This window comes from Fistularia commersonii, chromosome 24, assembly GCF_037954325.1.
Source record: "Fistularia commersonii isolate RoL2024-O1a breed Wild chromosome 24, RoL_Fcom_v1.0, whole genome shotgun sequence".
Classification (NCBI taxonomy): Eukaryota; Metazoa; Chordata; class Actinopteri; order Syngnathiformes; family Fistulariidae; genus Fistularia; species Fistularia commersonii.
The window spans coordinates 12,713,064-12,739,876 of record NC_141307.1 but is presented as its reverse complement, the minus strand read 5'-3'; the positions used below and the strand labels follow the sequence as shown (position 1 = coordinate 12,739,876).

The 26,813-nt window shown below is 42.0% G+C and overlaps 1 protein-coding gene across 1 annotated transcript in view; it reads left to right on the top strand.

Annotated features, from left to right (window-relative positions):
- The window catches only part of csmd2 (CUB and Sushi multiple domains 2), a 232,636-nt gene that overhangs the window by 167,867 nt on the left and 37,956 nt on the right, over nt 1-26,813 (top strand). Inside the window, exons 36-49 of the mRNA XM_086171636.1 lie at nt 350-474; nt 2,398-2,494; nt 3,783-3,887; nt 3,988-4,106; nt 5,654-5,723; nt 7,102-7,218; nt 8,126-8,335; nt 9,966-10,154; nt 13,707-13,884; nt 15,204-15,349; nt 15,449-15,529; nt 16,000-16,113; nt 24,585-24,773; nt 24,908-25,054. Of these exons, the coding sequence (XP_086027762.1) occupies nt 350-474; nt 2,398-2,494; nt 3,783-3,887; nt 3,988-4,106; nt 5,654-5,723; nt 7,102-7,218; nt 8,126-8,335; nt 9,966-10,154; nt 13,707-13,884; nt 15,204-15,349; nt 15,449-15,529; nt 16,000-16,113; nt 24,585-24,773; nt 24,908-25,054 (1,887 nt within the window). The remainder of the gene's footprint in view (nt 1-349; nt 475-2,397; nt 2,495-3,782; nt 3,888-3,987; nt 4,107-5,653; nt 5,724-7,101; nt 7,219-8,125; nt 8,336-9,965; nt 10,155-13,706; nt 13,885-15,203; nt 15,350-15,448; nt 15,530-15,999; nt 16,114-24,584; nt 24,774-24,907; nt 25,055-26,813) is intronic.

Below are 26,813 nucleotides of genomic sequence, written 5' to 3'. Positions count from 1 at the left end.
CTTGTTAATCAGACACAGATGTGTTCTGGCAGCCACTGCCCGTAGCAGCAAACCGAGATCCAGCCATGTGGCACGCAGGTGGCCGAGACAATCGAGGGTCACATATGCACGCAGACATACACACATTTAGTTATTATCCAGACGCAATTACAAAAACACACACAAACACACACAGCTGCAGCCGGTGCTCCATGCAGTCGCCAGATGTGCGCTGACGAGAAGCGGCGGAGAAAATTGTTTTTCGAGACTGTAAACGCCGCTAAGTTTTCCTTTTTCTTGCTGCCTCTGCGTCCTTTGTGCGTCGAGTGTGTAGATCTGAGAGAAATGAAACAACTCCATATTCTTGCAGTTCCGTGCGGAGGAAACCTGACTCATCGAACCGGGACCATCCTGTCTCCCGGGTTCCCCGAGCCTTACCTGAATAGCCTTAACTGCGTCTGGAAGATCTCCGTTCCTGAAGGATCAGGAATACAGGTTTGGCTCCGAAATCAGACACACGTGAAAGTCAAATGTCAAAAGTGACATCAAACGCGAGACTAGATACGATTCAATCAGACAATAGATGAGGTAAAATAGGATCGCCTCTTCAGTTGCATTGCTTTATCTTGATCAAATCAATTACCGTAATTTCCGGACGATAAGCCGCGACTTTTTTCACGTAAACAACGATGCGGTTAATATATGGACTTTTTTGTCTCGTCACGTCGGACCGATGAAATAACCGGGAAATTCTGAGTCCGTTCAGAAGAAGAAGACGACTTTGACGGTTTCAGTGCGCAGGAAGAAGCCTGAGCTAGCGATCGGCTAGCCGGTGCGGCTAATGTTGCGGTGCGCTCAATAGTCCGGAAATTACGGCAGTTGATTAGTATTTTTAATGCACATTTCCCATTTGTCCGGTAATCTTTATTCTGTGGATTTATTATAATTTTCGCCATATGCTTACGTCTCTGTAGCATCCTGCCATCTCCCAGCTTAGGGCCCTTGACCTGAGCTGGATAACTCTGAAGGTGAAACTATGGTGGAAACCTCAGTCTAGTATAGTTTAGTATAGTTTACTCCTGTTAATACAAGATTCACACCGACTGGTAAACAAGACGACGGACATGGAGTGAACAATGGCATTAACCTTTACTGCAAATGAAGGGCTTTGAATGTGAAACTCCCTTTGGAAAGGCCTCCATTTCCCCAAAGAGCTTTTGTTTTCTAACCATAAGCTGTAAGCGACTCGTCGCACTGTGTGGAAATAATCCGAGGCTAAATTCCCCGTCCAGACACACCTCATCTCTTTCACGCCGTCGTAACCATTTCACATTATTATCCTCTTGTCTGTTTCTTTCGACGCTCGCACTCCGTCCCAGCCTGCAGACACATTAGACTGGAGTGTCACGATCAAGAGAACTTAAAGGAGTGAGGCGCCTCGCTGGCACATTTTCCATGGCCTCCTAATGAAAGATCAATCCCCGATGTGCCTCGTCTCTTCGGAATCCGCCGGAGCCCCCGCCTTCCCTTTAATTGGCTTGTATCCGATCTATAACCATCAGAGGTAGAGGAAAGGGCCGCGGACGGGATGTGAATGAGAGTAAACATATAAATGAAGACGTGTAGAATGCTGGTGACTTTTAGCTGTGGACTGAGAGCTGTAGTTCATGTTGTCTCTGCGCAGAATGTGCACTTTAACCCGGTAATGTCAAGGCTAAGCATGTCCTTTGTTTGGGTTCTGCCAGCGAGCGATAGATTGCGGTTTAGTCAGTCATGTAAGTCTTGCAATGAAGAATAAAGTAAATCCACAGTTTCCATAGAATTGATGGAGTTACTAGAGGAGAAGAAGAAAACACGCCCTCAGACCTTCACACTTTCAAGATCGGGTTTCAATAAGATAAAATCCAACCGCGGTCAAGATATGTATAAATATTTGCTTACAAGATTTGTGCTTAACCAGCAGATCGACAAAGTGCAATGACTGAAATCGCTTAACAAAGAGTGCAGTACTGTGTTGATTTTTAATGTCCCGATCTCAGCCTGAGCAGAAATTGCATTCTTGTTTTATGACGACTGCGCTGGTCACCATCTCCCTCCGGGAAATGACACGTCCGCAAAATGAGCAGCGGTTTTAATTTAGACAGACAGTTAGAAAACAGAAGGTAACTGCCATCTTTTAATTCCGTTCTGAAGGTGGTGACGCAGTATCCCCATTGCCTAAAGCTCTGCCGTTCAGTGTTTTGTTTTCTGCTGCCAAATAAATCTATTTGACAGTAATTAGTGTCATTTATTTATTTATTACATTTATTTTTTTTTTCTATTTCAGTCATTATGTTTTTCCACACGCATTTCTGGTGACAAATGCACAACTACAGGACTGAATTTCTAAATGTTTTCTCACCGTCCCTGTTGTTTCAGATTCAAGTCATCAGCTTTGTCACGGAGCAGAACTGGGACTCGCTGGAGGTGTTCGATGGAGGAGACAACACGGACAACATGCTTGGCAGCTTCTCAGGTACAACCGCCCTTGTTTGTACTCTGGTTAGTGTGTGTAAATACACAATTTCTTAGAGTTGCGACCGATTTTCAGTGATCAAATAGCTCCCCGAAGCACGAGAGGAATCTACGACCGTATCAAAGTTCGCTTTATTGCCAATTTCTCCACATGTACTGGACATGCAGAGGAATGATGTTCCTCACCATCCCATGGTGACATGAAATTAACAAAATAATAACAATCGAGTGCAAAACAGTAAAGAGCGCCGTTACATTAAACAGTAATCATTAAACTATGAGTTCAGACTGATATTTGACGGCATGAGTAGCAGCAGAGGGTTGTACACTTCAGTGCCAGGGTGAGTAGGTAGTACCATAACATATGGATAATAGCAGCATGATGGGTTTCCCAGTGCAAAGTAGCAGTCGTGCAAAGTGGCAATGTTTGGATATGTTATTAGAGTCCAGTAAAGAGACGCGGGGGAGATCGGCGTCCGGCGGAAGTTCAGGGTGGCGGTTCTGAAGAGTTCAGCATCTTGAATGTTAGGAGTGGGTTAGTGGGAAGAGAGTCCAGCATCCAGACAGCCCGGTGTGTGAAGCTGTGGTTGAGTCTGTTGGAGCGGCCCGGTACGTCTGAACATATCCTAAATATTAGCATTACATGAGAAACGGTTTCCGCTCATGTAGAGCCTCCAACACCTTGAGGTTTCGAATCGCTTTACATTCACACGTGCGGTCGCACACCGATGTCAACAACAACAACACGCTAACCGTGGGGGAAATGCGACTTCCAGGACAGCATGGCATGCAGAGAGGCAGGGCCGGGGAACTGAGGACCGACCTTGTGATCGGAGGGAGGCTCGATCTGCCACCGAGTGAAAGCCCTGCTCAGAGGAATTTTATTTCTTAAGCAACAGACACGAACACTGATATAAGCCACACTTGGAATAGTTTGCATATTACATGCTGGTTGGTGGAGAAACGGGGAAACCCATTAAGTTGGCTTGTTAGGTTACCCTTGTTTGTACTTGTCTGCCCATTTTAAGCAAGCAAACTCCAAAAGGGGATGATTCTTTTATTACATTCATTAACATCTAGATATGACCAGAAGGAGGGAGATGTAGGGATGCAGTGCTCAGAATGTTACGTTAATTAATGACCAAACATTTTTTTATAACCGCGCACACAGTTGAATCACTAAAAAGAAACCAACACGTTTTTCGGGTTTTAGCCAGTGGCTTTGGCCTTTCTTTTGGTTCTTCTGTATCGTAGCATTATTTAAGTCTACATTTAATCTTCTCCCGCAGGCACCACGGTTCCAGCGCTCCTCAACAGTACTTCCAACCAACTCTACCTCCACTTCTTCTCCGACATTAGTGTGTCTGCCGCTGGATTCAGACTGGAATACAAAAGTAAGCACGGGGAACCGGATTAAAAATGAGTGTAACGTTTGAACGTCACTGCATTATTTCGGTGTTTTTCTCCCCTTCCTTCCCCTTTGCATGGGTTCAGCCGTGTCCTTAACCAACTGTCCTGAGCCCACCGTCCCTATGAACGGCATCAAGGTCGGGGAGCGACTCCAGATGAACAATGTGGTGTCTTTCCAGTGTGAACCTGGATACACTCTCCAGGTAACTCCGTCTGCCGTTAAGATCGATTCTGTAAGGAACATTGATTTGAAAAGCATTAATGTGAGTCATGAGATTTCTCACCGGTTTCAATCAGAGCTGCATTAGCAACCTCTGACTAAGCCCAAGGTCAGATTTAGCAAGCGTAAATAATCACCATATATCACAAACGTAATGACGACTACCTGCCAAGGTGATATAAAGTGACAGATCGTTCGTCCCCCGATTTGGTTTTTGGTTTAAATGACACATTTAGTCAAAGTGCTGTTTATTGCAAAGTTACTCAAAGATATCCTATCAAGGATTCCAAAGTTTAAAGTTAAAGCCAAATATTGTCAGCGTCACATTTGTTGAGTAGCTTTAAGTGGAGCCGGCTTGTCTTTTTATATCAGATCTGATGTTGGATGTTTATTTCAAAGTTGTCAAATTAGAGGTAATCGCAAATGATGCGGAATAATACGTCTAAAAAAGTCAGTGTTCGACAGAGACGGTGAAAGAAAGAAATCTGAGATTCAAAATCGGGGAGATGTCAAATGCTTCATTTTGCCGAAAATCAGACGGACTGAAATTTTAGATTTTGATCTTATAATCAACTTGAAACATGTCAATATTGCAACTTGTTTTCGGTCTTTAAAACCTAGAGGGTCGAGCTGCACTGCTTTTTCTGATCTATGGTTTCTAAAATTCACGTCCCTCATTTCCCTTTTAAATCTTGTTTTTCTTTGCAAAAAGTCTACTTCGTTTCCTAATGTGTTTTTTTTTTTTTTTTATATCATCTTTTTTAATTGTATTTATTCATTTTACTATGGATTTATTGCTAATATATGGTATATGAATTAGACCAGACTGACTTCAAAGGTTTGGAAGGATTGATTTAAATCAATAAATGTGATCTAGATAAACATAAACCGATGGCATTATGTCGTTTTCAATATACAATATTTGAATCATGCAAACAGGGGATTAAATTATGAGATTTCAGTGCGTAAAGAGTAATCCAGCGTGAATGAAATAGCTCTGTGTTTATAATGGAACTGCCCTCGTTGCATGTTTAGTTGTGTCGCTCTGTAAGAGCAGTCTCATATTACTAAGCTACAATATGTTTTAGCAGCTGAAATTATCACAACATTTACTTTACACTGTCTAATTCCCTGATTTCTTAATTCGTTGTGTGCAAAAACAAAAAAAAAAAAAAAAAAAATGATCAGCACAGTTCGTAGAGTTCAGTTGAGGTTGTCATTTTTCCCTCAATATTCAATATTTTCTTGTTTGTCTTTTCATTTAAGATTTGCAGTCCTATTATTGCTTATTTTCACAGCAAAAATTGACTTCTATGTTAACTTTCTGACATTATTTTTGACTTAATCTATTTCCTCCCATCTTGCTATTGGTATTAGTTTTCATTTTACCTATTCGAGTTTTACGATAATTTTTCTTTTCATGATTGCATGGCTTTGTGTTGGATCCGTGTTCCAGATGTGTGTGAGCAGCAGTTTAACTCACTACCGTGTATTTATTGTGTGTGTGTGGTTGATCTGCACTCTCCAAAGGGCACCTCCCACATCACATGTATGCCTGGAACCGTCAGGCGATGGAATTACCCACCTCCTCTCTGCATAGGTAAGAATTCCATTTTTACCCGCGCTTGCTTCCATCATTTTGCATTACTTTCCTTTATGTCAACAGTCTGGCTAACAGATAATAATGAAAAAAATATTGAACCAAGTACGTCAGGCCAAGGTTCATCGTTAGAACCCATGAGAGACTTTAATATTAAAAAACAGCTTGCAAACGTAACTCCCACTTGCTAATTTAGGGCTTGCTGCCTGTGTGACCTTTATGTTGAGCGGGTTTCAATTATTAGATCAACCTAGAATTTCCTAATTACTTCCGACTGGAAGCGCTATTGGTGGTGTTGGTGTGGGAGAGGAGATTCATTTTCGTCCACCACGTCAGCAGTTTTCTGATTCCACTCAGCTCGGAGGAGTTGTGGATAACATTTAACCACATGGCTTCTTATTCTCCGAAGACAAACAATGGTGGAGGTTCCTGATTTCCCCCCTTTGAAATATGGAGGTGCTTTCTGCTATTTTATTTTTAATCTACCACCACTGCCTTTGCAGTTTCTTTTTTTCCCCTCTCTGTTTTTTTTTTCTTCCTAGAGTCAGCTAGTTCATTTACCACCAGCTTTGCACATCCTTTTATTTTAGAAAATAAAAATCGTATCAGTATCTCAGCTCTTGCCATTGTTCTTGACCCCTTTGTCATCTTTGCACATCATTCAAACAGTATCCCGTTTGCGATTCATCCCTTCTTTAACAGCGAGATGTTTTGAATCTTAAGAAATATACATATGTCAAGGAATACGATTCAATCTGGTTTTAGAATTAAATTGAGAGAATTGATGAAAAAAGCCTTGACACAGGACAAATGTCAGGGTGACAAGTAAAGCACAGCTATTGACTGCTTTAATATCTCCTTCTGAAATTCCACTTTTAAAACAGCAACCACAGCCAGCAGGACCAGGAATAAAATGTCAAATATATATATATGTATACATTATATGCGTGGAATTAAATAGACCAGATGGACCAGTAAGGCAGTTCTCCTACTGCATTAGCAAATATTATTTCTAATATTTGCCCTGAATGTGTTAGTCTTTGCGGTCCCTGGAACTTTATCTGACAGATAGTGTGATAAGCATCGCCTCTTTTATCCACATGTCTTTCTTGTTCAAATATATTCCCTACATGCGCTCTCCCGGGTACATGAAGATTATTTCCATGCCTGTTCACATACTAAGAACTTTGTGAAGTGAAACATCTCATTACATCTTCCTCGTAGAGACTCCGTCCCCACTCTGTGGACCTGTATCTTCTTTTTTTAAATTTCGTACTCTCATCTTGTCTGTACAAAGACATGATTAATTGGTAGGTGAATTGGCTCAAAAAAAAATGTTCTCCGATGCTCGTGAGATCATTCACCTGTCTCCTTTCAGCTCAGTGTGGTGGAATCCGGGAGAGTATGGAGGGGATGATTCTCAGCCCGGGTTTCCCTGGCAACTACCCTAGCAACAGTGACTGCACCTGGAGAATCTACCTGCCAGTTGGTTACGGTGAGCGTGAGAGGCTCTCACAGCATACCAAACCAGCACCTCCACGTTCAAGGACTTTCAATTATACATGATGCCAGACTTGAATGTGCATTTATTGCATTTTTTCTTGTCCACATTTACGTGCACATTTTTAATAAGCTGGATCTACTTGGTGGATAAAGACGCCAAGAGGGTATACAGTTTTGATTGAAGAGCCGTCTTCAACGCTATTTAAATACCTGTTATATAAGTTTATCAAGTGTCGAAATGATCAATGTAGTCAGGATTACTTATTGTTCAGTCGTAGAATTAGCTTTGGAGTCATTTCACTCGCTTTTAATGTAGAATATAACTTAATGTGAGACTTTTGCTTAACAGGGGACATTAGTTTGCAGCTGGCAGTTGTAAGATGGGCAAATATTGTATGCACTGTGCACGCAATATCATATTTCAGAGCCGTTCCGCGGTTCTTAAAAGAATAATAATCAATAATTATGATAATAATAAACTACAGCACGGCATTGTTTGCAATGTGCGGTTCTTGTCGTCATTGTCAGACTTTAAAAAAAATTTTTTTAAGAGCTTAAAGGGGATCACATTGCTGCAATTAGGAATAAAAAATATGAATAAGAATCAAAGCAAGAAAACAGTAATTTTACTGGAGCTTTATATACTCTATAAAGCTTTTGAGACAACTGATTGAAATATATAGAAATGGTTGAAATTTAGAATATATATATATATATATATATCTCTGAGCATCTTTTGGTTGGATATAGCTAACTGACGGGAAGGGTTGAAATTAAATAGTATAAAATATATTATATTCTAATGAAGGACTTGTAGTGTTGTCGTGTTTTAACAGTAATTCATTTTTGATTTCTCTAGCGCGTTCAGAAAATTCACCGGCCACCTTGTTGTGTTTTAGGAGCTCACATTCAGTTCCTCAACTTCTCCACCGAGGCAAACCACGATTTTCTGGAAATCCGTAACGGACCCCTCGACACGAGCGCCGTCATCGGCCGATTCAGCGGCCAAGACGTTCCCTCTTCTCTTCTCACCACCTCCCACGAGACGACGGTGTACTTCCACAGCGATCACTCGCAAAACAAACCGGGGTTTCGATTTGAGTACCAGGGTAAGAAACATGGAATTGATACTTGAAGATTATGAAAGATATTTTTTGCCCATTTTTCTTAAAATACCAACATCTGACACGCTTTTGATACAAGATTTTGTTTAATCGTCCACTTCATTTTCTACTAAAATGTAAAATGGGAAGTATTAAGTTACTTTCTTATCCTGAGCTTGATCAAACCGTTAGTTAAACCTTCGCAGAAGTACAGGTAGAATAAATGTGGTTCTTGAATAATCACTTAATTGCAGGAAGATGAGTATCACAATGACGAATTGCGGAAAAAGAAAAAGCCTTTTTTTATTTCTCCTCTAACTGCCTGTCAGTAGGAGGTGAAAACAATTAAAAACCATAACATCAACAAACACACTGTAACCAATCAAACCAATCAATTTGCATATACGGATATGGCCGTTTACAGCCATCTGTTGATCACTCACATGCCTTTCCCGTGCACTTCCCCAAAATAAAACTCCCAAAACCTGAGTATTCACAAAGCTGCGAGGAATAAAGTGCCCTCGTCGACAAAAGCGGCACAATGTGAATTTTGTGATTCGGCAAACGAGTTGGCAAATCGAAAGGTAGCATTGTGCATTTACATAATTATGTGTGTATTAGCATATAAATCAAACATTATATTTCAAATACCCCCCTTTTGGGGTATTTGCATGAGTTATCTTCCACAAAAGGGAGCTGTGATCCATGGAAATCAATTTCTTTACTTATATTTATATCCTGGCACTTCAAGGCTCAATGCCTGCTCCACTTTTTGTGTCTAAAGAGGGAAAAAAAAAAAGAGCCATTCACCCACACTGCTTCTGATGACTGCATCATACTCCTCCGGCAAAAGTCAAACACCAGCCCCCCCCATCGCTCTGAAAACGTGTACCTGAGAAGAAGGATGATGTGGATTGAGTGAGAGGTTGAGAACGCAAGAGTGGGAGGGAGGAGGGTAGAAGACTCGGAAAGGAGAATTCAAAATGAAAAGTAAAACAAGATTCTCCGCCGTGTGAACGCTGTTGCTAACGGAGCATCCGCCAATCCAGCGGAATCGGATGGATGACGCGAATGAAATGATTAAAATAACTGGGATAACGCAGAGATTTAAAGTAACACTTCAGCACAATATAGAAATTGCCGTCAAGTGAAGTTGACGTGACGAGATGTAACGAACACGGTGTCACTCCTGTCCTCCGCAGGCCAGGGGGAACTCCTCTTCATGGGTACAGTTCAAATTAGAGATTGGGACCAACTTAAACAAAACATTGATATCGGCATGCAAAAGCAGAAAAATTGTAAGAAAAAAAAATGTAAAGAATCCAGACACCAAGTCTGAATTCACTCAACTTTTATACCAATGTTAGATGAGATGAGATGAGATGAGAACAACTTTATGTATCCCGAAGGACATTGTTGTGCCAGAGTTTCAAGTAAAAACATAACAGTAATAGATAATAGTAGAAAGGAGGAATAATAAGAAATACAATGAAATATAAATTGTCTTAACTGTTAACTGTAACTACAAAGATTTGAAGATTACCAGTCAGATTACCAGTGTATTCTTGATACGAATAAGTAACGGTAGGATTTAACGTGGATTTGACCGATAAATGTATTTTTGATATTTCCCCAGCATACGAGCTGCAGGAGTGCCCGGATCCAGAGCCCTTCCGGTACGGCGTGGTGGTCGGCGCCGGCTACAATGTGGGCCAGTCAATATCCTTCGAGTGTCTGCCTGGGTATCAGCTGATGGGACACGCCATTCTCACTTGTGAACATGGTATCACCCGAAACTGGGATCATCCTTTCCCTCGCTGTGAAGGTAAGGCTTTTTGATCTCTTTATGCTATTTTCTTTTTTTTTTTTTTTTTTTTTTTTTACATTAGCCAACAAATGTGTCGTCAAGTGCATCTAACCGTCGAAAAGTGAGAGTATGTGTTTATATTTTGCATGCGGTAAGAGCTTTTGGAGTTACTGGTCGTACTAGTGGGCTTCACTAACATTTAGAAAAACAATTACCGACGGAAAAGTTCCCAATCAAATGGCCCAGAAATTAGCCAGAAAGCAAACACCGTATAACAAAGTTGCTCTTAGAATTCAAATAATTATTCCAAACACTATTATATGACGCAAACAATGCAAATGCAAGGTATCCTTTGCGATATTCCCTGCGCTGTTATTCGTACATTATGTTGCGCTGCCTCAAAAAAAGTAACTACATATAAACCAACAAAAAAAAAAAAACACGTAATTGTTGTTTATGGACAGAAAAGCATTTTCCATTCTGTTTCAAACACGATGCCTTGATGACTTTCTGTCATTTATGTTTATGTGCAGTTCAGTAGGTTGAACCGTTTGCTTTGCAACTTCACATTTTATCGCACCCAAATACAATCTTGTGTTTTTACTGACATTCAAAGGATGTTTTTGTTTACCCATCTGTCAGCAGAGGCAGAAAAAATGATACCAGACCAATTTTAACCAAATGTGTTGGTTGAGTGATACACAGGCCAAGGAAGGATGCATTAACTCTGAGACCACAGCCTTTCAAAATTGCAAAAAAAAAAAGAAAAAGCATTTTGGCAAGGGTTTGAAATGTTATAATGCCCTTGCAGGTTAATGCTTTACGTGTGTCTGTCTCTGTGTTAACCTTTGTGAGTCAATTATCTGCAAATAGGTGAAACAAAAAGCTGAATAGGAGTCCAACACGACCCTGATCATATAAAGCCACCCCATTTCTGTTATCTTTTGTTTTCTTCTATTTAACAAACTGCTTGAAACCACAGCTTTGCATTTATCAAACGTAATAAAACCATTGTTTATTTATTGATCCGCAAGTTGCCCGACACAAGTCCAGCGCACGATAGATAAATTACTTTGGATCGGTGCGAGAACTTTTCCTTTTAAAAAATCTAAATGTAGATTTTTTTTTTTTTTTTTTTCTTCAGCCATGGCTATAAATGGATATTTGAATGCAAAAATAGTTCTATCGGGATAAAATGTGCCATGTCTTGCTTTGATGAAAGGCACGGGTGCGTGGTAGCAATACAAGGTTGAAGTTTATAATGCAGACTTGCCATTAACAGGCGCAGGGAATGTCAGGCTTCACAATGTGATGGATTAATGGCGCTGATCAAAAGGACATTTTAAGGATGCAACTCGCCGCCGTCCTAATGGCACTCAAGTCAATATTGTCCATCGTCTGTTTATCACACGTGGACTGCGGCCGCGCTGTCGTGCGAAGAGTTCACGTTTCATCCGTGGGCTCCGGCGCCGTCGGCTTTTCTGTATTAATGTCGCTCGGCGTCATGCGCATAATTGCGGCTTCCGTTGTTTCACAAGTGGGATCTTGCCAAAATTCATTTGTTTCACTTTCACGTGTCATATTGTTACCAAACACTACACCTGGGGTTCTGCTATTTGTTTAATTAGTGACAAAATGCTTGCCGCCAAAGTGTCAGTACCACTCCACATACACCCACGCCGACACATTTAGTACCCGCATACCGCCGTGCGCTCCGCAAAGTGTATTGTGTATTTTTTTTTTTTTTCTTTTAAAAAAAAATCAAATTCCGACTTGTTCAGCCTGGAGGTCCTTCATCAATAAAACAGACGCTGCTTTTTGTTCTCTCTTTTGATCTGTAGTATGTAAGACAAATAGACACTGATGGATTTTCAAGGTTTTCAGTTTTCTATTCTTTATTCATTAGAATAAAATAAATTTAAAAAGTGCACCGTTTTAACACCACTTCAGTCGAGAAGATCCACTTTTACTTAAGCGGCTTAAGCACCAGCGGTGTCAGGCAGGAGTACAACTCCATAGAGTTTCGTCAATTGAAGCGATCGATACTGGAACAGGCGAGCCATCAGCAGAGGGGCAGGTCAAAGGAGGAGGTGGTAAAACATGAGCAACATGGACATACATGTAACCTTGGAGGGAAGAGTGCTTTCAGAATAAGCGTGTTCTCAAAGGCGTCACAGGAAGTGTCATAAACTGTCTGCGCCGTCTCATTACCGCCTCCTGATGCTTTCCCGCAGCGCTGCGGAGAATACGGGATTTCTCTACTTGCACCGGGGGGGATTTCTTTTATTAAAATATTAACTGAGCCAAAGTACATATTTTGGATGGCATTTTGTTAGCTGACCCTTTTTTGGAGTATTTTTTACCGTATTTAAAAAGTAATCAAAAGGGGTGATAAATGAATGAAGTTAATCGTGTATATCCTAATTTCCCGACTATGAGCCGCTCCTTTTTGCACAAGGTTTGAACACTGCTGCTTAAACAACGACGCGGCTAATTTATTTGTATTTTGTTTCATTTTGGGTTAATGAGCTTCACGCCGCCAAAACATTTCGCCCCGTCACATCTGACCAGTGAAATTACCATGAAATTACCATGTAATTACCATGAGGCCGCTCGATTCTGACACAGAAGAAGACAACTTTGACGGTTTTAGTGCGCAGGAGGAAGACCAAGACAGCGATCGGCTGGATGGTCCAAATGGATGGACTTTTGTTTCTGCTATTTATTGTTAAACTTTTTCATCAGCCGTGTTACAGGCGCTGCTCTGACAAAAGCATTTCCAGTACGTATGTGTGGTTGTTACCAGTATTTAAAATAAAAAAAAAAAAAAAAAAAAGAAACGGTTTAAATATCATGTTACAATGTGGACACTTGTGGCAGCCTATATACGTACACATATATTGTTTAATTTTTGTCCGGTTCGGCTTATATTCAGGTGCGCCGGCCAGTCTGGAGATGACGGCAAATGGCACAATGTAAGATCTGACCTGGGTTTGCTTTAGGACCGAACGTTTAGCTAACATGCATCAGATGGAGGATGGAACAAAAAATACAACACTGTCGGTATTAAATGTAATTACGGTGCCACCCTTATCTAAAAAGAAATTGAAATGAAACTAGATTAAGGGCGACGGGTGAGGATGTTCAAAAGTAAGATTTGAAATGAATAGGAGTCTTTTGACACATTCATTCCAACGCTTGACTTTGTCCTACTTTATTGGCTTCTCCCTTTCCATTATATATACATATATATATTATGTACAGTAACCCCTGGCCTGGTCTCCTCTCTTTTCATCTCCAACAGGCAGGGACTGAGGCCTTATCTTCGCAAAACACTCTGTACAAGTCTCGCTTGCTAACAGGCTTTACCGGCTAATCTTTAGCTCAGACAAGTGGCAGGGCACTAGACAAAGATTGAAGGCAAAGGGGGACACACACTGAGAAGGGAAGCATAAGAAAAGGATGAAAAATGGCCTTTTTCCACTGATTGCATTGGAATCCTGTTAGCCACATGGCCCACTGATATATATATTTTTTCCCCCTCTCTCTCTCTCTACCTCCCTACCTCAGTGCCTTGTGGTGGAAACATCACATCAGACAACGGGACCATATTCTCCCCAAATTATCCGGACGAATACCCCAGCTCGGCCGACTGCTCCTGGTTGATCACTGTGGCTCCAGGCTTCGGCATCAAACTCAACTTCACCCTTCTCCAGGTCCATGGGCCCCATGACTTCATCACTGTTTGGTGAGGCGTTACTTTCTATTTTATAAATTTGGCGAATTTTCACCTTATTACTCCATCTGTTTCACAGAAATGGTCAAATCAAGTTGAAGGGGATTTCCGACAGTTTGATTATCACATCACGCTGTTGTTTCGTAGCTCCATCTTCGGGCTTTTAATGGACCTCAGAAACACCTTGATAGCCGAAAACCAGTTACATCATAATGTGGAATTTCCACAAATCCAAACGTTTAAAAAAAAAAAAATGGAAAACCGTCTGTCAGAAGGAAGATGGGAATGTTCATGATCGTGTGCAGCGTGACCTTAACTGAAGATGGAGGCGCAAAGCTTCCTTTCATCGTCCCCATAAAGCACAGCTGGACCTGCCATATGTGCAACCGGCGACAGGATTCGCATGCGTGATGGTTGCCAGTCCCTGTTGATCCCTTTCTCTGAGGCGAGCTCCAAAGATTCCAGTCCTTAGTGAGACCGGCGGCTTGATCGCCAGCCAAGCTGGCAGCGCCGGCGCCGCGGTAAAAGTCCACATGGCGCATGGTTTTGCAGTCTATATTATACAAGTAATAACCACATGCTGAATGGATGGTGTTTTTTTTTGGGGGGGGGGATAATTTGAATCCTCTGAGTATGTCATCAGGTTGACAAGACAAAAGTGAGCCGTTCAGCTCTTTTTTGGTGTACACTTGCTCTTCTGTAAACAGCCTTTACAACATGTGATCTTTCCCAGCAAGCTCCCACAGAGCCAAGATGTGGACTATCATGTTCCCCAGTTTCCACTTACCACCTCTGTGTATCTATTCACTAAACTACTGAGCCAAGGAAATGGGCCCCATAATGGCGGCTTGGCCGGAGTGCTGTCAGGCAGCGGTCCCCAGCCAGCCATTTTCAGAGCTGCTTGTAATCTCCCATGCCCACTCTGACAGCCAAAGACAGATGGTTTTTAAGCTGAATGGTTGTGGCAGGATTGCGGGAGCTGGCTTAATCGGCCGTGCCCACGTCAGGGGACCGCCGAGGCTGGGACGAGGTTTCCAGAGACGCTCCCGTTGGATGCTAGTTAGCGGGAACGATTCTACCCAGACCCGTCGATCCACGCTTATCTGTCATTTTTTTGCCTAATTTTAATGTAATTACCTAGAGCAGCCCGGAGCAAGCGCTTCGGTTCTTTTAGAGATCAACCAGCTTGTTCCTTGTGATGTGTCGGTAGCCGCTTGACAATTATCTGACAATTATTGTTTCATTTCACACGGATGCTCGTCCGGCGGCGAGGAGTCGGTGCTTTCGGATCGTTGACCGCGGCTCGGCTGATGACCTTTTGGCCTCTGCAGGGACGGACCGCAGGAAACCGCACGGAAGCTCGGCGTTTTCACCGACGGGGAACCCAACGAGCCGCCGCGCAGCACATCCAATCAGGTGCTGATACGTTTCCGTAGTAACACAGAGAGAGGCGGAATGTTCCGTATCACTTACCAAGGTAGGTGCATTTACGCAATGATCTTAAATTCGTTTGAAAAACCATGATTTTCGCATTGTATAATTTAACTGTTCTTAACGTTGGTTCCCCTGGGTTCAGGCTACCGGCTCCAGTTCTGTCTGCCTCCCACCATTATTCCTAACGCAGAGATCCTCATGGCAAGCAAAGAGTTCAAGATCGGTAGGTGTCGTGCACGTACACGTGTGTGTGCGAGTACAGATAGATATGTGTGTGTGTGTTTTGATTTGTTTTTCGCATGATGATGCACTCAATATTTTACACTCTTACTCTCCATGCATCCTATAGCAACAATACATTATGACAGGAGCATAAATGAATGATTATAACGGAATAATCATGGAGCCCTGGAAGTTTTGAGTGGGTGTTCTCACTCTGTAAATAGAGATAAATTGTCTCCATCTGTTTATTTGCATGCCTTCTCCATTGATTATTTTCACACGCACGAGCCCTGTTATATTTCATCTAAAAGAACATTTTTATTGCGCTTGCATTATTTTTGGATCCGGAGCTGGCCGTCGTTTACTTCTCATCCTATCGATATCGTAGCTTAGAACCCGTGTCCTCAGAAAGTTGCTGTTGTCTTTGCAGATGACTCTGCCCTTTCGCTCACCAGATCTTTCTCTGCGCAGGTGATATCGTGCGCTACAGGTGTCTTCCCGGATACCAGTTGAGTGGAAACAGCATCCTAACTTGCCGGTTGGGGACACACTTGGAGTTCGAGGGGCCTCCGCCCACATGTGATGGTGAGTGGATTTTTGTGGCCCGGAAACTTCCTTATTCTCTGTAATGTATGTTTACCTGCTCAGGATTGTTATATTTGATTTTGCATGTTTCCCCTGCCTTATCTTATGTTGCTAAATCTAGTTTTTGATTACATTCGACATACATTTTAGGTCAGTGCTGGTAGATGTGCATATTTTTACTCTTTTACTATTTTACCCTGGAATATTTGTTTATACATCCATGGGAAACTGTTGTGCTCAGTCTTGATAATGACAAACAAATAAAAATGAAAATATTGTATATGAATGCCGCATAACATTCAACGAAGCATTTATTATGTTATACTTTTTCATTTTTGTTTTTATTTTTATGCTATGGATGAATTTCTCCCCCTTTAAAAATAATATATATATTTAATGTAGCGAGATGGATGAATAAAAAAACTAAATAAACAATAAATAAATAAAATTAAAAAAAGCAGGTCCGAAACAACACTGGGATCGCATGCCATCGGCGCACGAGCATCGGTAGCTCCTCCGCACAGCAGAAGAATCTCTGCATTCTCCTTAATATGTGAGGTACGATACCGTACGACCCTGTTTTCAATAGAGTTATAAGAACCTTTTTTTTCCCGTGAAAGACGTCATATGAATTTTGACACTCCGTATCCATCTCGCCTCACCACAAACCCGTGTAGAACTACCAGGTCTCTTCCTTCTGGCCCCCATGGGTATCTTTCAGCCTGTAGTTATGGAGCTGCGGCTACATATCAGTTTGGTTATTCATGTATATGGATGCTCCTTGACTCCCAAGAGGCAGAGGGTGGCTGCTGCCATGCTCACTTCGTGCGCAGACATTGTCCTCCCAGCAGACTCAATGAGTTTCTGACAGTGCACGTGCACAGTGCGCAACAATATTCCTCTGGGCAAGAGACCGGCTGCACTGAGGGGTCTCTCTGTTTTACTCTGCTCCAAAATATCATCAAAGTGTATCTTTTGCTCTGTTGCTTCTTTTAAATCTGCGTCTCGCTTTGTTGGCGGGCGATTTTGTTAAAAAAAGAGGAGTTGTCAAAATATCACGAGTGCAACAAATTTTGTGTGGGAGGTTCGGGAAAGTGTGTTAATATTCTCAGCGTGAGGTAAGAAAGGAAGAAGATATAAAAAAAGACAATTACTGAGAATCGTTGATTTTGTCTGTGCGTTTGCTTTACACTTGAAAGTGACCTCGAATATTTGCATATTCTCTTGACCAGGTATTATATTTTTTTATTTTATTTTCTTTAATGTTCTACTGCGGCACTGGGATCAAAATATGACCCCGATACTCGGGGTCTCTATGAGTGAAGTGATAGGCTGTGTGTTTTTTGGAGTGTTTTAGTTCGAGCACTCGCTGCAGATATGCATTGTTAATTTATCCTCATTGAAGCAAGAGATCGAATAGGGATAAGTAGTTCAGGCGTATATCTACCTACTGCAAGCGTGACTTTGTCGCTGCACAAAAATCCCAGGGTGATGAAGGGAGGCTCCACAAATAATTAAAAGGTTTATGAACGATGTGCTGCGTGTGCTCAGGGGGAAAAAAGTCACCTAAGGATAGATATTGTCTGAAGGAAGGCGGGAGCAAAGAATACTAGATGGGAACGGCAAATGTTCACAGATGAATTTGATAAGTATCGTGAGCAGCTCGGCTTCATTTCCAACAAGCTGGAAGTGAGAAAAAAACAGACCAAAATGGAATGGCGTTGAGCGGCGGTGATCAAGTGGTGGGGGAAGAGTGTTACTCTGGTCTGAGCGAGACAAGACAAGGAGACAGGACAGGGAAGGACTTAGCTGGACGTCAGAGAAGAGACTAAGTGCACAGCTCATTGAAATGCAGGGGACATTCTGGCTGCAGCTGCACCTATCAAATCACCAGTTCTAGCTCTGACAAGCACAGTCCTCCTCGCACGTCTAACTGCCTTCATACGCATTCGCACCTCACATACACCATATATATTTAAGTGTGTAGACACATTGGTTCTACTGTGCAAGTGGGTTACTAAGCAGCAGATGTTGTGACTGTGGTGGTCCTCTGGAGAAGAGCACCAGGCCCTCAGCTTGCTCTGCAGTGCTTTTTGCCCCTAAGCGCCCATATCTTCTCTCATCCTCTGCATTCCCTTCATCAACCCTCCCTCCTCCCAAACTTGCCATTTTCATCCTCTGACTCCTTGGCAGCAGACTTCTGGGCTTATGTAACATATCTACCCTTTCCGTCCCCGTTTAGAAACTATTCCTCTTTATTTTCCGGGGCCGGTCGGAATGTGATACACTCACAAACAAAATGTTGTCGAACGGTCTGTGTTTTTCCTTTTCTTTACCCGTTAAAATAACATCGTCAAAGCTTATCCAGAGCACATGTTAAATCAGACACAAAGTCAGTTTATGTTATTCACTTTACCCCGCATTTGATTAAACCGGTTGCTTTGAACCCATAGACATGCACTGAACCTAGTTCACGCACACATATATGTACGCGTGTGTGCATAGAAATGCATCAGCACAAAGTGTTCCATGTGTAAATTCATTAATGAAACCGAATGAGCTCTGATGATTCACAATCCCCATGTTTATCCCCTAGACATATTTCTGACTAAAACCTGCATAATCACCCGTCACATTAGTTTCCCTGCTTGCAAGCTTTCCCCAACCCACACACTCCTTTCATCTCCCTTGTCTCTCTGGCTGCTTTTTCTTCACAATATATATATATATATATTTCTTGCCTTTCCTTTTACTTCTAGGGAATGGACTTCTGCTGTCCCTTTTCTCACATCTTCATTTTCATCCCTGATGTCTTGCTAGGTCCTGATCCATGCTAATGCTAATGTAGTAGCCGATCCCCTTCAATCAACTCCTTATCGTTCAGCTTATGCTAATTAAATACCAACATCAGCTTTACTCTAGAGTGCAGCTGCAGAAGAGGTGGTTTGCATCATACATGAGTCCAGTGCCATTCCGCACGTGTGCAGTTGCAGTGTACAATGATGCACGCTATGGCAGGGCCGTAAAGAAACAAGCGCATATAAATTGTATTGTTATCATTATTATCATTATTATCATTGTCAATAGTGAGACAAACTGAATATATGCTGATTTTTTTTTTTTTTATTCATGAAATATGAACGTGTCTAAAACTCTCGATGCATGGATGTATTGATTTTGAAAGGTGTTCCATTTGGGTTGTTTAACAGCGACAGATTGGAAACCAATAAAGTAATAATGGTAACTGGCATCAGTATTCAAGATGAAACTTATGTTCATTGATATTCATCACCTGATGTAACAACCTAAAGACCAACAAGAAGAAACAAAATGATGGCTGCAACCCTTCTGTATTATATCAATCTTCAGCATCACAGAGTGAATACATGACTCATAATAATAATAATAATAATAATAATGAAATCATGTTTGAGTGATTTCCCTCTGACGCCCTGGCCTCGTTTTACAAATAAGATTTTTTTTAAAGGGAAATGAATTATCATTTGATATTGATTCTGTACTTTGGAGTATTTTATGCAATAGTATGCTTTGCCGCTGTATGTATTTATTTATTCATGGTTACGATATAGCTTCTAGCCAGTAGTCTGGGTTGCAGGCTCTGTTTTCTTCCGAGAAAATGTGTTGGGAATTCACAACCAAAGTTAGGAAAAAAAAAGCAGAATACTTTTGAGCTTTTTATTAATATCTCAGCAACATTGGTGTCCTGCTCAGACTCTGCTGGGAAATAATCTTGTTTGAACATGTAATAAATAATCTAAGCAAACAATCAAACATGTCTTCCTCAAGGAGAAAAAAAAAAAAAAATGAGCATATGTTGTTTATCTGGACAAGACTCCCCTTTTTTTTCTCCCTTTTCTTATTTATAAATTACTTATTTTGTAACCTAATGGATCTGGATGGTCGTTTGTTAAGTTTCTTTATGATATTACTAATTACTATGATTTCCACAAAAGCTCAGCTGTCATTTAAACCATCTGAGCCAAACGCTGGTCCTGGATTCGTCTTTGGAGGTTCAGGAGCTTCCAGGTCATGGTAACTTTGAGATGTTTTCGTGGCTCCTGAAGTTTCCTCTTTGGAAGAACGTCTAGTCCGCCTGCCGCAAAAAGATTTTAACAAGAATTCGACTTAGATATGATTTCCCAGTAATGAGTTTGAATTTTCATCTGTAATCCTCACCCCACTGTACGATCTTTTCTGTAAAGCTCATGAAAATAGACATTTTCTCATTTACACAAATCGGATTCAATTATATATTTCCCATTTTTGTCTTATTTATTCACCCACAGGGCAGGTGAAATTGCAGACGATGCATCACAAGATCTCTTGTACGGCCTAATTAAAATCCAAAATACGCTTGACAACCTACATTAGGTGATAAACACATTTTATTGTCTAACACCTCGTGGATTAAAATCTGTGCTTGTCTCCAAACACTCTAATTCCGTTTCGTTCGGATTGAGAAGCCGTTCCTCACGATCTTCGCCAAAAGGTAGAGTTGTCTCACAACCCGCCACTCCCACTTACGACATTCCTTGTCTCATTAAAGTGAAATTCCACTTTGAGTCCTATCAGCATTGATCTTGCCTTGTGTGTTGAGGCTGCATTTTTTGTTTTTTTGTTCATTTCAGCTGTCAGATTTGTCACCGAGCACGCATTTGTCTACAGCCGAGCCAAACAGAGTGATGCTTCATTTCAAAGTGGATCAGTCTAATAAGTTACCGCCTATAGATAAGAGGCTCTGCCCGTCTTTCTCCGTCAAATCCAAGACAGGCTAAAGGCGGTTTTGAAGGCTTTCTGAAAGGTCACTGACAACACGCGTCTCATCTTCAGGGAATTGATCATTTAATGAACTTCACTTTTATATGCTACATCCACCCGCAATCAGTTTTACCATCAGTGGCAGATTTAAGCCTTTTGACTCACTTTCATTGAGGTGCATGTGGTGATAAATGATTTCACAGACTTGTAAATGTCCTTTAAAATTTAGGATGAGAACGCTTGTGTAGGGTTTCAAGGTTTATTGCAAACCCGGTGGCCAACTGGCCAACCTAAGCACTCAGGATTTATCTTGTCCTGGTCTTTGTTTTCAATATGCATTTAAAAACCTGCTCAAACACACGCGTGCGCAGCGACACACACCTACAGCCAGCACTGGACGATGGTTGTGCGAATTTAGGTACGTTGAAAAATGTCGTTCCTGTCCATGTGATATATTTCCAAGCTCAGTTAAAAAAAAAAAAAAAAAAGAGTTTGTGAGTTGACTTATTTGAAAATATGCATCCATTGTTAATGCATACCTATTAGGAAATGAAAACAATAAACATAAATAAACACACTGCAACAACCCCCTATAGCATTTTTATCCCTTTCTAACTGATGAGATTACAGATTTGTATGAATGCTTCTGTGTGTACAGTAATTTCCCTGTAGCAAATATTATGGAACAGAGCAGCTTAACCTCGACTTAAAATAATGGACTTTGCCTCACCGCAAGAACGTCCCTGGTTCGATCCCTGCAGAAGCATTTCCGTGTCCTCCCTTTGTCTACATGGGTGTCCTCTGGGTTCCCCACTTTCCTCCCACAGTCCAGAAACATGCAGTCGGTTCCTCTGAGACCCTGAATTGCCCAGACGTGTGATGGCTATATATCTTTATCTACAAGCCATCGGTCCAGGGCGAACCGCAGGGATCGGCTTTATTTCGATGGAGATTTTCTCCGGTATCAGGTCTTAGTTGAAACAGAAAGCAAGGTAAAACAACAGTGGCATGCAAACATCTGTAAAGCCTGTTTTGTAGTGGTTTTTCCTTCTACAGCTTTATGGAATTAGCATAGAGACAGGATTTCAAAAGGCCGAGACATATACACTGCATGCACAATTACCAGGCTAGTTGTATTTGGGGATTAGTTTTGCTATTGTACAACTACAGGGCCCTCGGTCGATCCAGACTGTTAAAGCCTCAAACCTGAACGTTTAAATATGTACAGTATATGTGCACTATTATCAGGCAACTACTCGTGTGCAGAATTATGATACAGCTAATTGAAAAAACAAGATTTTCACATCTCACTTGTTTATTTTCACCTGTTTTCACCAAGTGAGAATAATAAACTCAATTTACAAACATTGCTGGAATAAAAAAAAAATAAAAAACCTCATTGACCAATATAGCCACACTTTTCGATGACACAAGCTTTCCGTTCACTGAGTCGGTTCCTCGATCTGGTCAGAATCAATCTTTTTGTGCAGCTGCGACCACAGCCTCCCGGACGCTGTTCAGAAACGTGCACTGTTTACCTCCACTGTAAATTTCCTGCTTAAGAAGGGACCAAAAGTTCGCAAAAGGGTTTAAGTCAGGTGAAGGAGGGGGCCATGTCAGTTTTTCATCTGCAAGGCCTTTACCAGCAGCCACGCAGTGGAATACTTAGATGGAGCGCTGTCTTGCATAAAAAGTCAGCGTTCTTAAAAGATGCAGACTTTTCCCTGCACTGCTGCATGAAGACAGTGTCATCTTAAAATGGTAAAAATGTCAAGAGGTCTGAGTTGATTTTAAGTCCATTTTCAATCCGCAAAAGGTCCGACGAGCTCATCTTTAATAACGCCTGCCCATAGCAGTATCTCCCACCTTCACCTTGCTGGCGTCCGAGTCGAAGTGAAGCTCTGAGTCCGTTACCGATGCAACCACGGCTCCGTCCTTCTGCTCCGTCTAGAGCCGCTCTCGCGGCGTCAGCCCACAAAGCCTTTGAAAAATCTGTTTTCAGATATTTCTCGGCCCCGTCTTGACATTTCAACTTGTCTGGTTCAGAGGTGGTATGGTTTCATCCTTTCTCACCTGGGCCATGTCTCTGAAACCGAACACCTCCTGCTTCTTGACACTTCAGGTAAGTTGCAGTTATGGAATAATGGAGGATAATGGCTTCCTGGTAGCTTCATGTTTGATTCTTCTCAAATCTTTGGCAGTTAATTTGCATCTTTTCTTCTATTTTATGTTTCTTGCCACCCTGTTGACTATTTGCAACTAAACATTTGATGGTTCTGTGAACACGCCCCAAATATTGTAGATATTTCAAAAGTGCTACATCCCTCTGAAAGACAATTTTTGACTTTTCAGAGTCAGTTAAAACTCTTTTTGGCCCATTTTTCCCGAGGAAAAGAATCTGTATAATGATTATGCACACTTTGATACAGGGTGTTGATCTCCTTTGGTCCCTCATTACACAAATACACATCACCTGATGTGCATTAAATCCAATAAGCATTCAAGTTTATTCATCTCGGAGTTGGAAATTGGATAAAATATGGTCAAACCATCACTTGCCCAGTAATTGTGCACACAGTGTACTCGGGCTGATCTGCAAAGTATTAAAGTTACACAATGACCCGCACTGGAAAAATCACATTGAGTGTCATTTCCAGATATTCAAACCTGCACCTGGTTTTGCAAACATGCTTCACCAGCTTTCCAGAGAATAGTCCTTGTTACTCCGAGTGCAGCACGCAATCTTGGGCATTTTACATGAATAGGAACATTTTCTGGCAGTTATCATTTGATGACCGGGGGGGGATATCGGGGCTGTTGGGCAACAATGCCAGCAGCTTCGATGAAAGCAGGAATATGCTATTCTGAATGTGTTTCCTATATTTGTACTTTAGTACTTTGTGATACAGAAAACATGGATTACAATCCAAATCATTTTACAAAAGAGCCTGATCTGGTTTCTGTGTTACTTCTATACATTTTCAGATGTGTGTGTGACCCAACGATTGTCACATTTTTTGGGGGGCTGTAAAAATACTCTCATTGTTTACATTTTTGCAATTCTAACTCCCAATGTGAGAGGCAAAAACAATAGGAAGAAAAAGTCCATCCTGTGGCTCCATTGTGTCATCATTGCAGTCATTGGCATTCTTTCATGCTACTGTTTGTTCCAGGGGTTTTGCTGTGTATGTAGACAGCTTTGGCAGCTTTGGAGGTTGGCTTTTCAGCGTCTCAAAAGAACATGACAGACTAGGGAGTTTTGAAATATCTGATAATAGAGAGTGAAACCATGATATAATGTCAAAGGTTGCCATGGCAACAACCCACAGGGATGGGGCGAGGGGATGGATCGGGCCGGCAAGACAGGCGTCGGCAGAGGGGTTCGGGCGGTCGTGCTCGCCGCTGAGTTTGTCGCATCACCGTGGGAAGACGATCACGCAGCGGCTGATGTTGGACTACATCGCGTGCTTCCTCGGCACACTTAGCATAGCATGAGCTAGCGTGAGCGTCACGCCGGGAATAAATTCAGCCCGGTCATCCTTTCGGTCACATCGGATTCACTCCGATAAGAACGAAGATCTTATGATTCCAGGGCGAGTTTCAGACTGCATTAAATTGAGCAAAGAGAACGGACATAATTTGAACCTTTGAATTCTCACAATGTGTTTTGCTTTTCTTCTGTTCCTCTGCAGTGACGTGTCCCATGAATGAAATACTGACTGCTTCTACTGGTGTAATCATGAGCCAGTCCCCAGGCACCGGTTTCCCTCATTTTGAATCCTGCTCCTGGGTAGTCAAAGTAGAACCCGGCTACAATATCACCTTCACCATAGAACATTTCCAGACGAGTCGTCAATTCGATGAACTCGAGATCTTCGATGGTGAGTCTTGGTATTTTACACAAAGTGAGGTGTGATTGTCGTCCTGGTCAGAAATTCTCCCTGAGTTTTAGAAAATTTTCACCAATGCAACATGGAGAGAAAGAAAGTTATGTTTCTATTATCTCCCTCTCCAGGCCCGTCGAGACAGAGTCCTCTTCTGATCACCCTCAGCGGTAACTACTCCAACCCTCTCACCATCACCAGCTCAAGTAACAAAGTCTACCTGCATTGGTCCTTCGATCACACGACCAGCCACAAAGGCTTCCGCATACGCTACTCAGGTGAGGATCGCCCATGGAGACGAGTCGGTCGGGCGTTTTTAAACCGAGCCGGCGATCTGGTCTGGACGGGAGTGAATCAATCTTGAAATGGACTCCATGTAGAAATTGTCGATTTTGATCCCGTCAGAGTCAATTATCATTTTGAAAGAGTCGACCGTACCTATGCTTTGGCTTGTGACCGCAGAAGTTCTGCCAGCAATAGGACCGGCGTCCTTGACAGGCTGACGGGGAGGTAGACAGCTGCAGCACGGACTGGGGGAATTCTCAAATACCGGTTTAGGGATTCTTTGTCAGTTTTGTCCCGCTCCCACGGCGGATCTGTTGTTGTAGGACACCTGCATAACTATCCGTGAATTACGACCGTGTAAATATTTAGAAGGCTCCCTCTGTTTTGTACCAACGCTATTCAGACAGATTGACTAATAGCCTGCCTCTTTCCTCGGTGGACTCGTCTTTCTCCTCTAATTTTACCAACGGCTGACTTTACCAAACCCGGTCGAAGGACAGATGACAACTTGAAGGCTGAGATCTCACAATGTGCGATGGGCAATATGGAGTTCTACTGTATCTTGGTAGAGGGACTGAAACAGATGGCGCCGGCAGATTTGGTGTTCACTGCTTTATTCTTCCATCCGTTTCTTTCCTCCATGGGTTTGGACTTCAATCAGCAAACATTTCCGTGAGCACCTCCCCATCGCAGTTTTTTTCTTATTCTCCTCCCACCACTCGTTGTCTTATCAACGCGCAATGCGCCTGTTACTATCCACGCCGCAATCTCTTTATGCAACATACTCCTCCGTTTGTCTCGATCCCTCGTTCCTCCTCTCTTGATCGCTTTCTCCTCAAAACCGGTCACCTGCCTGTGCCGTCCTGATTCCTCGGCGAAGCAGAGCTGATTGGGGTCCGATAATCTAAATCCTGTAGCAGGCGAGGGGGAAAGAAGCGAGAAACTCCAAAGCGAGAAGAGTTCGATCCGAAGGTTCATCTCGTGAGGAACCGACACTCTAATCGGACGACGAGAAGAGTTTGTGCAAAGGGACATGCGACGGTTCCGGGATTGTGTTTCGATTCAAGATTTCTAATTGTCATTGTGCGGGCAAAATTACATTTTGCACTGAGAGTATGTACAGGAATTATTTACATGATTTAATAAATCAATACAAACTGTCAAAATTCAGTTGGCGTAATCAAGTAAATCATAGCATCCACGTGAAGGTTTGAATCCCAGGGTTTAGGTGAGATAACGTAAATAAAATGGCTTTTTTTGAGAGTGTTTAGTCATTTGGAATTCAACCAAAACAATGAAAGGAGTTAATTCAGTGCCACGTAATAACGCAAACTCATTTGCCTGCTATGATTAGCAGTGATGGCTTCTTTAGTCCACAGTGCTCTCCCATCCTTGTCAGGTTTATTTATTCTAAAAATAATAAATCCAAAAGAAAGTCATCCAAATCACACATCTGTTTGCAGTATCATCAAAACTATTACTATCTTCATCTATTTCTAATGCTTCCCTAACAACCCCTCCTATTCTCTAGTCATGTGTTTTGAGCCTGTCCTATTGTAAGTTGTGGGGGGAAGAAAAAAAACAAAAAAAAACTGCAGTTCAAGCCAGAGACGACTCTTTTCTCTGCAGACTACGGACCTGTTGCAAAACTCCTTCCGGATAATCAACGATAATTGCAGCCGCCAATTTAGCGACAAACACAAAAAAAATATCCTGCGATGCTATTGTGTAACCATTTTTGATTCCCCTCTG